General features: G+C 42.3%; 6 protein-coding genes across 6 annotated transcripts; 2 read left to right on the top strand and 4 right to left on the bottom strand.

Annotated features, from left to right (window-relative positions):
* Positions 1–451: 451 nt before the first annotated feature.
* Positions 452–2,600, top strand: EAE97_011798 (uncharacterized protein; the record flags this gene model as incomplete). Its single annotated transcript, XM_038882312.1, has 2 exons — positions 452–1,177; positions 1,292–2,600. Exons 1-2 carry the CDS (start codon positions 729–731, stop codon positions 2,598–2,600), a joined length of 1,758 nt encoding a protein of 585 aa, XP_038726804.1. The 5' UTR covers positions 452–728.
* A 318-nt stretch (positions 2,601–2,918) lies between these two features.
* On the top strand, positions 2,919–3,989 carry EAE97_011797 (uncharacterized protein; the record flags this gene model as incomplete). Its single annotated transcript, XM_038882311.1, has 1 exon — positions 2,919–3,989. The coding sequence occupies one exon, from the start codon at positions 2,919–2,921 to the stop codon at positions 3,987–3,989; it is 1,071 nt and encodes a 356-aa protein (XP_038726803.1).
* Positions 3,990–4,815: 826 nt separating this feature from the next.
* EAE97_011796 (uncharacterized protein) lies at positions 4,816–5,430 on the bottom strand (the record flags this gene model as incomplete). The annotated part of the gene is made up of 1 exon (XM_038882310.1): positions 4,816–5,430. One exon carries the CDS (start codon positions 5,428–5,430, stop codon positions 4,816–4,818), a length of 615 nt encoding a protein of 204 aa, XP_038726802.1.
* Positions 5,431–6,886: 1,456 nt separating this feature from the next.
* Positions 6,887–7,435, bottom strand: EAE97_011795 (uncharacterized protein; the record flags this gene model as incomplete). Its single annotated transcript, XM_038882309.1, has 1 exon — positions 6,887–7,435. One exon carries the CDS (start codon positions 7,433–7,435, stop codon positions 6,887–6,889), a length of 549 nt encoding a protein of 182 aa, XP_038726801.1.
* A 1,226-nt stretch (positions 7,436–8,661) lies between these two features.
* EAE97_011794 (uncharacterized protein) lies at positions 8,662–9,420 on the bottom strand (the record flags this gene model as incomplete). The annotated part of the gene is made up of 1 exon (XM_038882308.1): positions 8,662–9,420. One exon carries the CDS (start codon positions 9,418–9,420, stop codon positions 8,662–8,664), a length of 759 nt encoding a protein of 252 aa, XP_038726800.1.
* A 2,766-nt stretch (positions 9,421–12,186) lies between these two features.
* On the bottom strand, positions 12,187–15,520 carry EAE97_011793 (uncharacterized protein). The gene is made up of 4 exons (XM_038882307.1): positions 14,849–15,520; positions 14,343–14,734; positions 12,759–14,290; positions 12,187–12,698 (listed from the first exon to the last, which is right to left on the bottom strand). Exons 2-4 carry the CDS (start codon positions 14,519–14,521, stop codon positions 12,664–12,666), a joined length of 1,746 nt encoding a protein of 581 aa, XP_038726799.1. The 5' UTR covers positions 14,522–14,734; positions 14,849–15,520; the 3' UTR covers positions 12,187–12,663.
* Between the last annotated feature and the right edge of the window lie 739 nt (positions 15,521–16,259).

Here is a 16,259-nt window from a genome sequence, read left to right as displayed (position 1 = left end):
GAGGGTTACAATATCTTCCTGGTCTTAGAAGGTCTATAGAAGAAGCTGTCGAGGCACGTCACGTGATAACGTGATTCCTCCTTCTCATTTGCATCATTCAAGTCTCGGGATTTGGATGTTTCTCTCTTTCATTCGAGACAATAAGCCTCTATTCTCAACATGGGGATGCTTGTCATGTCAAAGGCCCATTTCAAGAGACCGTGTATGCTCAGCCAGTCTGGACTGCAGTCAATTACGGATTTTGAAAATATTCTATCACTAAATAAGAAGACATAACAAATGTTAATTCTCTGGTCTTACGGCGGTCGCCACAGTTTGAAGAACTAGTTGTTCGTCCTGCCAGTAATAAAAATGGAGTGGTGGTACAAAATGCAAAATGCACATCTATCAAGCCACCAAGATAATATTACCAGTTCGTTAGATGATTGGACGATTGAGGATATTGATAGGCTTCTGGTCATCCAATATGTAGGGAGTGCGCAGAAAGTATGTGCGCCTGCATATATCCCGGGCAATGCTTCGCCACAAGATACCAGGAAGCTGAAGTGTGTCAGAAGCTGACATATATCACGGCCTTGTTCCTGTTGCACATATCATCTTGAATCCACAGTCCGATCATATAATCGTTGAATCAGCTCATAAACTTTAATATATAAATATCTAGATTACAAGAAAGTATTGCTGTCGATAATCAACGCTATTCCTTACAATATTCTTCTCGGGGAAACATGGACCCAATTACAGCCTTAGGAGTCGCGGCAGCTGTGATACAGTTCATTGATTACAGCATGGGACTAGTTTTGAAAGGGAGAGAAATTTATAAGTCTGGAGAGCTTGGGGCCAATGTTGAACTTGGAGAGGCGACAAATCGCTTGCAAAATTTGATTGAGCCGTTAAGGGGCTCTCTTAGTTCAGGAATGCAAAATGCACCTCCACCTTCACCAGCGGATGCTGATCGAGCCCTCAAAGATATCTGCACTAAATGCATCGACTTGTCCGAGGAACTTAGCGGTCTTCTTGGCTCCCTAAAGCTTAATCTAAGTGTCAAGCATCGAAGGCCAGCAAGCTTCCGACAAGCATTCAGGGCTGTTTGGAATGAGAAAAAGATACAAGGGTTGAAAAGTTGTTTGGGTGATTTGCGTAGCAATCTCGAGACACATGTTCTTGTTGACTTGAGGTATGTCCATGATCTTCTGAGCTAGCCAGACTAGAAGTGACTCACGCACTCTTTACTGGCTCCTTCATTCATACAATGAGATCAAACTTATTCAGTACTAAGAAGGTCATTTAGATATCGAATGATCCAAGTCAAGCTTGAACAGGACAATAATTTCAAATCGCTTGACAAAGCATTGCAAGCAATGATGCAGGACCTTCTTGTAAATCACCAGAGTAGTTTAACTAATATTGAGCAAAACTTTGATCATTTGAGGTTGTCGCAGGAGAAAGAGCATTCGCATACTCGCAGTGTGCTTGTTGATCAGCAAGCGTTGAGGCATCGGCGCCAGGCGGAATTAAATATTCTTGAAAGTCTCAAATTTTCATCGATGAATCTTCGGCATGAGACGATTGCTGAAGCACATCAGCAAACTTTTGAGTGGATATTTTGTGATCCCGAAAATGAACATAAACCTTGGAGCAATTTCAGCGAATGGCTAAAAACCGAAAATGACATCTACTGGATTCATGGCAAACCTGGATGTGGAAAGTCAACCTTGATGAGATTTATTATCGACGATTCTCGATCTCGTGGATATGCACAAACATGGGCACATAATACTCCCCTGGAGACACCATCCTTTTTCTTCTGGAACAGTGGTAATGAAGCTCAAAGATCGCAATCTGGCTTACTTCGAAGTCTACTTTTCGAGATTCTTGAGAAACATTGCACTCTCATACCCGAAGTATTTCCCAGGAAATGGAAAACCACATTCGAGAATGCTCTGCATAATGTCCCTATTCTGTCAACAAACTGGTCACTACCTGCTCTGAAAAAGTCATTCCGGACACTGATCGAGAAAACGTCGGGAATATTATCATTTTGCTTCTTCATTGGTGGTTTGGATGAATATGAAGGAAATTATTGGGATATTGCAGAGTACTTTTACGAACTATCCGAATCGAAACACGCGAAATTTTGCCTATCCAGCCGGCCTGAGACTGGATTCTTGGATACATTCAAAAGCATGCCACAACTAAAGCTCCATGACCTAACGGAGTCCGATATCACAAACTACGTTCGAGATAGATTGGAGAATAACTTACAAATGCGACTTTTGATGAAGAATAGTCCGTCGGATGCGTCAGCGCTGATAACCGAAGTCGTGGATGACGGGGATGGAGTATTCTTATGGGTTAGGCTGGTCGTAAATTCTTTACTGAATGGCCTCCGAAAAAGGGATGATATTTCAACACTCAGAGTTCGCTTACAAGAGACTCCGAAGGATATAGACGACCTATATGACCGTATTTTATCATCTATTGATCGAATACACATGGTAGAGGCCTCAAAAATATTTCAACTGGAAAAAGGTGCAAGTGTGATTATGTCAGAAATCCCATTTCTAGAGTTGTATGTTGCCTACAAATTGAGCTTCTAGTCTTTCAACCAAGCTATACCTGCAGATGAAACGTCTTTCTTTCGCCAAATGTCCCTCGAGGAATACGGGGAGAAGTTCGCCCATGTATTACGCACCCGGTGTGGAGGACTTTTGGAATTGACTGAGAACACAGGGACAGTGAATTATATTCATAGAACCGCTCGGGAATACATACAAAGGCCCAAGACGTGGGAATTACTCCTTACTCATACATCAGACCTGGAATTCAATTCATGGTTGACTTGGTCAATTTTGTATTTACACTTAGTCAAGGCGGGTACGAAGAATAATTCGCTTCTATCGATAGGTATAATAAAAATGGGAGAACATTGGAGACTTATTTGTAATGTCTTCGCCTGGAACATACACGAAGTTGCCTCAACCAAGGCCAAAGGCCATATCCCTCAATTGGTTGAGGAGTTTGATAGAGCCGCTCAGCGGTATTCGGATTTTCGTAACCCATCTACTAACCAACTGGAATATTGGCATAAGTCTAACTTTGAATCTACTCTTATTGATCGTACTAATGTTAATTGTACCACCTATGATGAAAGTTGTCCTTATCAAGATGTCTCCAAGGGCGACAGGGCGGATCTATGGAGTATGATGAACTTACTTTCGGCATGTGTCGAAGGTGGTGTATCTTCTTATGTTGAGATGAAGATAATATCAGACCCGTCTCTGATGCGACTGAGATATGATCCTCCTCTGATGGTACTCTGCTTTGGTCCTATTATGTTTGAATTTGAAGCGTGCTTACCCATTTCAAGATTACTGGTGTTTCTGTTAGAAAACAATGCCAATTTTAATGAGATATTTTACAGTCACAGCTTGTGGAAAATATTTCTTCACGTTGTGCATACTAAATTCATTTCTTTTGGGTACCATGGTGATCTTGATGTAATCTTTCGGGCAATGGAAATCATGCTCCAGCGCGGAGCTGATGTTGAATTGTGTTGTATTGAAGAAAAGACGGCATGGAATAAATTGATTCCCGATCACCGCCGATATAGTTGGCGCGACAATTTAGAGCAACACGGCAAACCGCCACTTGAATGCAAGGCTTTTGCTGACATCGGTTTGAGCGATTCGAGCGACGACAGCGCAAGCCATGTCAACGAAAACCATAACGAGCCATGGAAAGTACGACATTCCTTGGAACGTATCATTAAGGATATATTTGAAGAAAAAAGACCGGATCTTTCAGCGAAGCTACAAAGCCTAGTTGCGGAAAAGAAGACCGAGAAACTAGCCATTGAGAAGCAGAGTCGAAATCAAACACCCGGCTCATCTGGCGGAAATAAAGGACGGAAACAAAAGCAGAGGAATAGGAAGAAAGGCAAAGGAAAGCGTGGTCAGATTGCTTTGGAAAATGATTCTGATTACTGAAAGGCTCGAAAGAAAGGGGTATTTTGATGGGTCGGCCTGAAATACTTCGAAGGGGTTGGGTGAATATGTGTATTGTGGAAAACAAGAAAAGATCACTCCAACAGAGTGCTGTGCTTCTGGGTCCCATGGAGATGTTAAAAAGCATCCTTCTTGAACTTTGATCCAAAACTTGAGGGGCCTCTACTCGCGAATAAAGGGGTGTTGGTTTGATATGTTGAAGATTTTATGTTTTAATGTTGCTATTCTGCGGCGTAATGATCGAGGTTATTTTGTTGGCGCGTCAATGCCGTAAGAGTATGAATCTACTTAACAAACACAATCAATTCATTCTGAAACATATTGCCTCAATCAAGATGTTGATGATCCGGTGACGCAGCCTAGCATTGCTCGAGCATGCTGCAAGAATACTATTTCACGTGACACTGTCTGAAAAAACACGTTTCTCTGTTCGACATGTAGCCAAAGAAGGCTTGTGTTTAGCTTCTTGAGATAAGTGCAGAGTAATAAAGTATAAGGAGAATCAGTTTCTCGGAATTGCTGGAAAGAAATCATGGATGCCATCTGGTTACATGCGTTTGGCGGGGTTGATCGTGAACGGATTTGTCTTCGTCTAGGTATGGAATACAAAACTGTTGGTAAAAGTTAAATTCCTCTAAATTCTCTACTCCGCGAACCAAAGTTGATTCGATTCGAACATTCCTCGTTGAATTCCTTCGGTTTTCCTGTTCCGTCTACAGCTTCAGGTCCATCCGTTCAGATGATTCGAGCTCCTCATAATCTACACAATTCTCAATCAACAAACACCACATCAGTCAACATCCACAATTCACCATCTTCTCTTCCTCATACCACCACCACCCCGTCCCACCCTCATAATCTCATCCAACACAATCCAAAACCAAAATTTCTTCAAATATTCCCACCCCTGTCTCTTCGTTCGCTCCGACGTAACACTCCAACCCACTATCCACAATGCCGCAATAATCACACTGACCACACCCCTCCTGATAAGTTCTACTCCTGCCCATTCAACCGCTATCATCCCTAAGCCTTCAATCAACACATATTCCCAATATTTCGAAGGCTCATATATCCAAATCACATCCCCAGTTGATTGTACGATATTTCCGTTTGAGATCGTTGTGCGATTACCAGTCGGAAGAATTATGGCAATAGGATAAGCTTGTACCGCAACTTGCCATTGAAAAAACATGGCTGCGAAGAGGAGTGCGCCGGCGAGAAGTCGGTCGAGGAATAACGAGCCTTCGATCGAGGAGGTGAGCCATGCTATTGGACTGAACGGAGTTGCAGTAGTGTAAAGAAGAACAATCATGGCCACAGCAGAAAACTTTCGAAAGCCGGTCGATTTCAGGATTTGACTGGAGGCACCTGTAGGCATGCTAGGCATGGGGCTACTTTGAGGTTCTGCTTGTTTGACCATCTTGTCTTCGATTGAACAATTATCGCTCTATCTGTCTGTTTCTCGAAGCTATTGCTACTCATATTGTGCACCAGCGTGCGCAACCTTTCTTTTTAAACTCATGATTTTGGATATTCATCGTGGTGTGGGGCGCATTGCTGCCTTGAAGATATTCCGTATTTGGTCGAAATTGCGGCATAGCTGCCTACAGGAACATTTTTTTACAGCGTAGTCACCGAGTGCACCAATAATTGATATTGAACTATCGCAAAACCTATTATTTTCTGGCAAATGCCCTGCTTACTGCAAGGCAGAAATGGCACTTATGGAGCGAATACTGTAAGGCAATTGGAAGTTCTTTCGTATCCATGAAATTAGACGACTACCTCATATATAATCGACGATTCACAGTGCTCCTCGTGTACTGTAGTCGTAAACACTTACAATTATAGTCAGTTCTGCGATGCCTCCGGTTCCGTTACCTTTGAACGTCAGTATGGTGGAATTCAAGTCAGATTGTGCCCAATGTGGTGGTGCCGAGATTTATGCTTATTACCTACTTAGGTAGGTATGTAAGATTATCGGTCGCCAACAGATACCGAATCATACATAGGATTCAAGCTTTAAGCAGTATTATTGATTCTTCTTGTATGGGGCGGAGCTTATCAGACATGGGATTATTACAATGGCGACAAGATTTTCAGATATTCAAAGTTTATCGAAAGAATTTGTACTTACTTATTTCTACGTCTATATCTACAATCAATTCCTAGAGCGATCATCATTTTGCATTGCGTATCACGTCTACTGACGAAACACTGAATGCTCAGTTTTGGGTACTTTGGTATTTCTCAAATTGAATACCACTTATGATGTTCAATACTGCGTTAGCAAATGCGGAGACTCATACATTGCTGCGTCCAATAAGTTACAGAACGACGAACTAAAGAGCTTGGTGTGGTGAGTACTTGGTCATTCCAGACGAATAATAGAGAGAGCAAATGATGATATCTCATTCATGTTATATGTTTCCTTTATCTAGACCCTATAAGTTCAATCTTAGTATTAGAGACTTCTCCGGGTCCCTGGGACTCCTCCAAATTGTAGTTGGATTGTTAAACATCATAATTTGAAGATGTTGCGTTCACATCAAATAATTCACATTGCATCAATACAGCTCGAAGCAATCTCGGATCTTTAGCAATAACTTAGTTTTATTAACTTTATATTTTCCCTATGACTCCGATGCCATCTAATATGTACGACTTACCTGTGAATTACTTTACCTTTTGGGGGAGGGGACTTACCATTTAATTATATCTTTCTTTCCTTTTCCTCCATCGGAGATTCTGCCTTGTTATCCCTTGCTTTAAACTTACCGATTTCCCTCCTCTTCTTTCTTACCTACCAATAAATTCCTATGTTCTGGTTCATCCTTATTTCTATTCATCTTAGTTCATTGATTCATTCCATCCCCCTAACCCACATGTCTCCCATGCAAAAGCACATCTTCCCAGCCATCCTTCCTCATCCTCTCCCTACTGCTCTCCCTCATCCTCCCCGCCATCTCAATCGCCTCCCTCTCCCTCATCTGTCTCACCCTCTCCCGTTCCAAATCTCCCCTCTCCCTCTCCAACTCCTTCCTCTTCCGCATACTCTTACAAATACAACACCTAATCACACAATACGCCACAAAAATCGCTACGATAATCATCGTGATAATCGCAGTGAGATTTCCAGAAGGACGAGTAAATATTCCTTTATCGGCAGTAGATGTTGCTGATGCGGTAGCGGTGCTAGAGATGGTAGAACTGGTTTTGGATATGATGGAGGTGGAGAATGTGGATGTGGGAATGCTCTTGGGGGCGGAAGTGGATTTTGGAGGGAGGATTTCGATAGAGGGGATTCTAGAAGCGGAACCGGTTTCGAGGGCTTTGGCGACGGTGATGGGGAGGAGTGTTGTGATGGATGTAGGTGAGTTGAGGACGCTTGAGGCGCTTGTTTGTGGGGGTGGTGCGGGCGCCATATTGTTGTTTGGGCTTTATTTATTGAGAGTTTTTTTTAACTTTAGATTTTTATACTTTGGTTTCTTCGTTTGCTGGAGAAGTATATATGTATATAGTAGTGTGTGTATAAGTAAAGTGATAGACTCTCTGTTTATTTGTTATCTCGTTTATTTATTGGATTTGTTTTATAGTATAGCAAAACCAAGAATAAATACACAAAACCGCAAGGACGAGAAGGTATATATAGGATACCTCAAGACGAGAATTGACAATCGTACAATGGGATTAAAGACTCTCTTTATGCGTATCGCTGGAGCAAAGATACGAGGTACAATAGAGAAAGAAAAGATATCTTCCATTGTAGACGCTCTTTGTAGAAACGATCTAGAAAGTAGTGATGAGAGTCTTTGTAGACTGATAATGGAGAATAGGTTTATATAGCGAGTGCTTTGTGAGAGGATTGGAGAGCAAGGAGTGTAAAAGATTGCTTTGTTGAGAAATGTATATCAAGGATAAGAGAGAGATATTCTTAGAAATGATTGTAAGGAGTGAAAGAATATGATTTGTCTACTGGAGAGGAGAGGATAGAGTTGTGTGTTTGTTCACCTGGGTATTCTATATTTGATCTCGCCAGTAAATCTATGTCGATTCCTCGAGACTCGCGTCTATAAATACATGTTAGGTATGGAAAAAGATGTAAAGACTAACCACTGGGTAGTTATCTTATTCCGTACCAGAAATAAAGATCCACACACACACACAAAGAAATTTTCTTTCCCGAAGCATTCCCCTCTCACTCACATCTCCATACTTCAAACTTCACTTAAACTCATTCTCAGATGTTATACAATATGATGTCATATGATTAGAAATTAATATATGTATGTGTAGATGTATAGAAATAAGTAAGAATGCGTGCATCGCACCATCACTGTTGCTTGGGAATATTAAGCACTATCAAGCTAGTTATGCAAATTTCGCTATCAAATTCCAAACGTATCCTATGGTATCATTTCCTGCGTTCCCATTCCCATTTCCATTCCCATTCTATCCCATCCCTTCCCATCCCTTCCCATCCCTTCTGCACCAACCCATCAAACTCTCCGTCAAAAATTCAAAATTCCATACAGAAATGAGGGTTAGCTCAATTCAGGACACATGACATCTCGTCAGTACATGTATGAATCATCCAGTGAATCATGCAATCTGACTCAAAGGATCCTGGAACGAACAGCACCACTCAATGCTACACAAATTTGATCTCTTTATCTTCCAAATATGCTGAATCACCTCTTTCTCGGCCCATATACACCGTTCCATTAACCTCGATCCTATGCCATGGATTTCCTGCATTTGCGTTTCCATTCACATGCGTGGAACTTGCATTTCCACTTCCGACGGTATCAACCCCTCTCAAACTCTCCGTCCTCCACTCGCTCTTCTCCTCATCCCCATTCCTCTCCCTCGAATGATACGACGGAACCGGACTCTCCGTTCCCGCCATCTCTTCTTTCCAAGCCGCCCTCTCAGACCAGTGATTATCCCTCCCACTCTGCCTCTCATACTCCATCTCCAACTCCCTCTTCTCATCCATCGAATCCACACTCCCCGAACTCTCTGATCTGGCTGGAAATGGTCTGCTAATCTCGCTTTTCCTCACCGTCCCATTTCTTCCCACACCCAATTTACTTCCATTTCTCGCAACTCCATTTGCGCTGCCTCCCAGAACCTTCCCCATCATTTCATTCTTGGCTCTCTCTTCCTCTTCCCGTTCCTTTTCCTTAGCCCTAGCGAGTTTCTTCTGTATCCGCTTGCCGCGACACACTAGACACCATGTCAAGAGTCCGGTGATGATAGCGATGGCGACGATGAACGCGAGGATGGTACCCCAGAAATTAAATTGCACTTCCCAGAATCCCTCACTAGCGATGGAGGTAGGAGGGGATTCCGCGCGGGTGGTGAGGGTTGCCGCGTTGAGAGTGGAGGAAAGGCGTGGAATATACATTGTAGCTCGATGTGATGTTTATGACGTTCCCGATGTAACGAGTGGTGGGAATATGTATATTGTTCTCCGCAAGTAAATTTGTACAAAGTCGATCGGACCGATTGATCAACCTGAAAGGTAAATGATATGCTAGCCAGCAATGCGAAAGTAATCTCTTGTAAGTTCGAAAATAAAATGTTGATCCAGCAATACTGAATAGGTAAAATGCAAAGTATCCAAAATGATATTGAAAGAAGTTCCAATCAGTTCCAATCAGTTCAAACTAAGTTCCAAGCCCCGGGGTGGTATCAATAACTTTATGATTTGGTTCCCAGGCTGAGTCAAAGAAATCTATTTCGCAGTGGGCAAAGATTCACACAAAGACCTTGTGTTGTGAACTTGTGATATCGGTGTTCGTGATAGGTCTAGTTGAGATGATGTTTTTAAACCCCTCTCCCAAAGGGAATGTTCTTCTCAAAGAAACTGAAACGGGCGTTGAAAGAATGTGGGTTTGTTGTAGTGATGGTTGAAAGAATGGATAAAGAGATTTCTCTCAGATAATCTCCCCTTGTGTAGTGTTGTGCTGTTAATGTCTTGAGCTCGAGCCTGTCGAGTCGATAAAGAAGTTGTACAAGTTGTATTGTATGCGTTGTAAATGTTGTACAAAGAATATCTCAAGGAAGAAATTCCCTTCCCAATTCCCAGAAGACTAATCTCGTCAAGAGATATAGTGATAATATCTGCAATCTGCAATGAATGAATCCCCTCTTCAAATCTTTTTCCAAAATTTCCCACTCATAAAATAATCTCTCCTTGGAATAAAAAGAAAATGTTCCACAAAACCAGTAATATCAAAATAATAGGACAAGAATATCAGACGAACAGACCAAGGGGAAATTGAAACGAAACAGGAATTCACCCATCTTCATATATCGTCAATCACCCTCTCAAAATTCAATTATTGCATATCCACCTAACGCATTGTCTCATTCAACTGCACTTAGTACGGCTTGCCACTTGCTAAGCCCACCCAATCAAAATCTTCCCTCTTTTCAAGAACGAAAAAAGAAAGGTATAGAAAAAGTTAATCAACATGCCACGACGCCGTTAAGCTTAATCGCCATTCTCGGGCTGGCTCCGTCGTGTTTACGGAGTCTTCGTTCGCGATATACTGTATCCATCCTGGCAGGATGTCGAGAAGAGAAAATACCAAGACCGGCGTTCGATATCTGAACGGATATACGCCGAGACGAGCAGACTTTGTGAGACTGAGATGTGTAAGTTCTCCGTACTTGGCTCTGTGTATCTCCACCAATATCCAAGCTCTCCTGGGTCCTTTATAACCCTTTTTTGTTTTATGCACCCATTCTTGCTCCAACCTTTTTCCACAAGTAGTCACCACCTCCATTTATCCCTCCGACAATCCCCTAATGCAGTAACACATCTCCATAATCCAATGATCTCCCATACTCGGATACAAGCTCACAGCACTTCAACTCTCCACCACTTCTTCAAATATACGATCCTCACCCCCTGACGACGTTTCCCCTTCAAGCCACTATTGTCTCCCGTCCCATCTCTCATTTTAAAATCATCCACCCATACATACGATTTCGAAACCTCGATGTAATCTTGGCATTGCGCTTGACTTCTCCAATTGGCTCCCATCCAATCTTACACCGAGACCATCCCGGCAAATCTTCACTTGCGCATTCTACCAATGCCAAGATCCATGTGCTTGGACTTCAAACTCCACCCCGAAATATGAAACGGTGATTCGGAACAAAACTGATCTTGATATTCACGAGAAAGAACGATACCCGAAAAAGTATGCGCAAAAGAAACCTGAAGGAAACCAGAAGTGTAAAAAGAGCAAGAAACCCGAAAATCTATCCACGTACACAATACATAGGTACTTGGCCTCTGCTCTGTCTGCATTACACGTCCTCAAATGACAAAAAGTCAAATGAGAATATCTCCCATTTGCACCCCACCTATCCCAGGATCGATAAATGATATTGACCAGAACGACAACCAATTTCCAAAGAATCATTTAAGCTTCTTTTTCGAAGCAATATATATAATTAAAACCCTAGAAGCGATCTAAAAGAAAGTAGTTGTAGAACTGTACCGTGTAGAATTGTAGAATCTCACCTATCTATCTACCTACACAAAGGGGAGAAAATCCAATTGACTCGAGGGTTTAAGGGTCCTTTTCAGACTTCATACATAAGGTTACAATTCAACAGGTAGCAGGTAGTAGCAGGATAAATACCGATCCTTAGCAGCTCCCCTTTACATAATTTGCTCACTACAAACTACAAACTACAAAGCATCCAGCTTCTCGCCTCATCACGTGTAATTCAATGATTCCTCATACAGCCAAAAAGTACCTCTGCTCGCTATGCTCAGCAAATCACTACTACTTCAAAAACCACACCCATCCCCTTGTAGTTCACCATCTTGATTCTTGCGATACACGTATTCAGCTTCGAACCTGCTTCTTAGCTGTACAAGTACCGCGAATCCATCTAGGTATTTACAGTGAGACATCAAATCCAACATACTACCCAGGCCAAGTGTGTAGATACGCAATCTTACTTCTAGAAACCCAGAAGCTCACACCCAATCTTCCCAACATTCAGATCACCATCCACAATCACCACATATCAACGTACTCGAGAATAACTAACAAACCGTAAACTCCCCTCCGCAAACTTCCCTCCTCGAAATCTCAAGTCTCAAAATCTCAAAATCCAAGTCCCAATTCTTCATCTCTATAAACAAGCAATCATAATTTTTAACTATTAATACAAATAAATCTTTTGCAATCTCTAATACCTAATACTATGCATAAAAACCACAACCACAGCAACAACAATAATAATAATCAAAATATATAATAACATATTTTTCATATATTGATTGGTATCTTGCGCCCTGCGCACACCCATCGTCCATTCATCCATCCATGTTTCTCATGAACCAATCAATCCAATAAATATCTTTTCTCCCATCTCCTTCTCCTCCATCTTCCTCTCCATCTCCGATCCAAATCAAAACCCAAACCCCTCATCACATACAACCCATAAAGGAAACAATATAGTTCAAAAAGGAGGGTATTTCAGAAATGAATGAAAAAATAGTATATGTATGCATCTATGGATATAAGATGGATGTCAAATAAATGAAGCCAAGCTGCTTCGTAACGCATGCAGCCGCCCTCTGAATCGTACCCAGTGGCACGTGAAGTTGTCGTAACGATTAGAAATTTTCTTTACCCCAGCAGAAATTGAATCCTATACCGTCATTAGTACATTGCAGCAATGTGAAAAAGGAGATAAATGGAAAGCACTAACCAGGCTCACTATACATATTGCACTTGATATGCAACTGACTACCCAACACCTTTGGACCACAGAAGAACACACCCGCTTCACTGGGACTATGAATCTTTCTCACACTCTTGAAAATCATATCCCAATTAGGTCTTCCAAAATTGGTTGGTGCTCTCAACCCCGTAATCGCATCACGATCTGCATTTGCATCATTAATCATGATATTCGTCGCATCATCCACCTTAATCTTAGCCGTCAAATACGTATGAATTTCAATCCTGTTATCCATATCCTGGGCTTCGATTGCCAATAAAAGGGAACGGAACCATTCGAAAGAACCGAAATCACGACAGATCCAGAAGAAATATACCTTTCCGAGACGCGTCTTCTTTTGAGGATAGTTCATGCGGTACCAGATGGATTTGAGGATCGAGGCGAAAGGAGTAACACCAATACCGGCACCACAAAGCATAGCGACTTCGAATTTGAATACGTCCTCAGAGGCAGAACCGAAGGGACCATCTACGTAGACACGGGGTAAGATACGACGAATAGCCGAATCAGCTCCATCAGATCCTGGCGAGCCTTGATTAACACCAACAACTTGAGATCCTCCCTTTCCATCCTTTGGCTTATCGAATTCACACCCAAGGGCTTTTCCAACAGCTCTAGTGAAATCTCCTACCATTCTAATATGAATGGAAATGTAATCTTCTTCGGGAGCCGATGTGAGAGTGAAAGGATGGTATTGATAAATCGAGACCTCGGGACAACAGAAAAAGATATATTGACCAGCTCTTGTCTTTGTATTCTCTTTCTTGATCTGAATTTCGCAAACGTTGGAAGGGTGTTGAACAACCTTCGAAACATAGGTCTTATGCTTCCCGCGGATTTCACGTGCAATACGTTCAGCGAGGTAAATGTAACCACCATACATCCAGTATTGCCAGAAGACACCAATAGCCGATGTACCAACACTAACACAGTAAGGGGCGGTATCTGGTTGAATCATGCAGAAAGCTCCGTGGACGGACCAGAATACAAAGAAGATGACGAAAAAGTGATGGGTGTACCAGAAACGTTCGAAGTTCGCTCGACGATACTTTTCGTATGAAGTAATGGCCATAGCCATGAGAGCAACCAACATAACATATCCAGTCCATCCAGGTCCACTGACAAAGTTGGCGAGGAGGAAACCGCCAATACCGAGATTATTCTTCGCTGAAATTTGAGCAAAGTTGTTCCAATGCGCAATAGTGTGTACCCAAGAGAAGAATACAATAGACCAAGCTGTAAGCATATGGAAAGTGATATTCTTATCGAACTGTACGATGCCGTTCAAAGGAGTCTGACGTGCCAAAGAGATCAGAGTACGGCAAACTGGGAACAAAATCATAGCAACATCGAAATGTAGCGTCAAAGCAGCGGATCTAGCAATCGCATAGGTGACGGTAAATGTACTTCGAGCAATACCAAAACTATCCTTGAGCTGATAATTCAAGAATCCAAATGTGAAAACCATGACATGGAGTAAAGCGAAAACGAAAACGAAACTGAAATGATGTTAGTAACTTGATGCTTCCCATGATTCTAATGATGACCCACAATCGTCGATATCCCTCGTTCACCATCCATCTGTCGAATTTCTCCCTCATCGTCAACTCCCTCGGCATTTCCGCCGTCATCTCACCAGACATCAACATTCTCGTCAATGGTGGCCATCTTGATCTCTCCGAAACCCTCACCGATCCCGTACTCATTCTATCATAAGCCTTTTCAGACATCTTAAACTTTGCGACCTGGAATCGTGATTTCTCAAGGCCTTTTTAGGAAGTTTCTTCCGTTTTCCCTCTCGTCCAAATTATGCGTGGGTATCGTTGTAGTATTAAAGGGTAATATGATTCAGGACCTGCTGAATAGACAGAAGTTCCCAACAGAAAGTAATCGTAAAAACGAAAGAAGATTATTTGAATGAACGTAAAAACGATAAAAGCCTACTGAAACCCCCCCCAAAATCATCAGTACGAGAGTTCATTCCAACTTGCGATATATTTGCAAGAGAAGTATTACAACAGTCAACAAGACACTCGGCGTCCAAATTCAAAACGTACCTGTAATCAATGCCTGCACCGATGGCTGTCCCAAAATCAGCGAATTAATATCGAAAGTTGTGTGACTTCACTTTGCAGAGATGCCCAAAAGAAAAGACAAGAGAAATCCAAGAGAAGAGATGTTCAGAGCAGAGAGGAAGAAACGAGGAAACTTTCTGCCAAGGAGAAGGAGGGAGGAAGGTAATGTCACAAAACATTCAGAACATCACGTTTATGCATGGGGAACAGGATGTGATGGCCTGACAATTAGATTCGTATGGAAGTGTCTGAGCATAATGTATAGAACAAATCCAGTCTCATGGGTTCGAGAGTCGAGAAACCAGCGTCTCTGAGTTGCAATGGGTGGTCAGAGAGAGGGGCTTCGAAACAGTGATAGTGGTGGCCATGGTTGACTAGAGAGCTTAAGGTCTAGTCTCATCAGCTTCTTGGACGTGTGAGAGATGAAATTTTTCTCAAGTAGGATTGCCGAAAGGTACGTGGGAGAGAAAATGGTCGAGGGGAGGATTGGGGATTGATGTTACATGGGTTGAGAGGGACCGTGGTTGGTCTGTTTGATATGGGGTTCTAAATTTGTTACGGATAACCTTAATAAGCGCGAATCTGAGCAACAGTTATTATCCTATACATCAAGGATGCGAAGTTCGCTCGTTCACGCGTTCCATCGGTTATTACTTGGGTTGACCAATTGACTGACTGTATTAAAAGATTACGAGAATGTTGCTGTTGTATAACTATCGTATCTCAATCTCAACAAAACAAACCAAACTAAACCAAACCACCAAAATCCCACTCGCCACACCTCTCGCCATCCCACACACAACCCCCCCGTTTGCGAAACCTCCCAAATGTAACCCCCAAGCCTCCGTATCCTATCTTCGTTCCAGAAATCCCCGCCCGAAACCTGCCCAGAGCGCTGCGCGAGCGTGCGAGCCTAGCATGCATTTCGAAAAACTGAAACCAGAATCCTCTAAGCCATAATCAGTAGCCAATCAGAATACACACGCATCTGACATGATCGTACAACAAGTACCCTTAAAATATCCAAGATGTTTGATGCACTTTTGAGGCTCAGAGACTTAATAAGAATAAAAATTGGCGGCGGTAAGCCTTGTCCTATCAAATTTGTGATTTTGGTTATGGTAGTGTGGCTGGCGTACAGCTGATGATGAAGGGGTATCATTCAACCCTCCTCAAAGCTTATTTGCGACCTGTGGATAACCAAATATCAAAGTATTCAACATTGGCAACGGCGCGCATGATGATGATACCAACTAATCAGATACAAATACCTATATCAACGTACGATATCCCAACACCAATTGTATGATCTCCCAAGCCTTGCTACACTATTTCTTCTCTCATCAGCCCATATTTTCATTCCCATTACGCCATCTCTTACCCCCAAGAAAAA

This window comes from Botrytis byssoidea (genome assembly GCF_014898295.1).
Source record: "Botrytis byssoidea strain MUCL 94 chromosome Unknown BBYS_042, whole genome shotgun sequence".
NCBI classification, from domain to species: Eukaryota; Fungi; Ascomycota; class Leotiomycetes; order Helotiales; family Sclerotiniaceae; genus Botrytis; species Botrytis byssoidea.
Note: the sequence above shows the minus strand (reverse complement) of the source record. Positions and strands in the feature narration are given on the sequence as shown.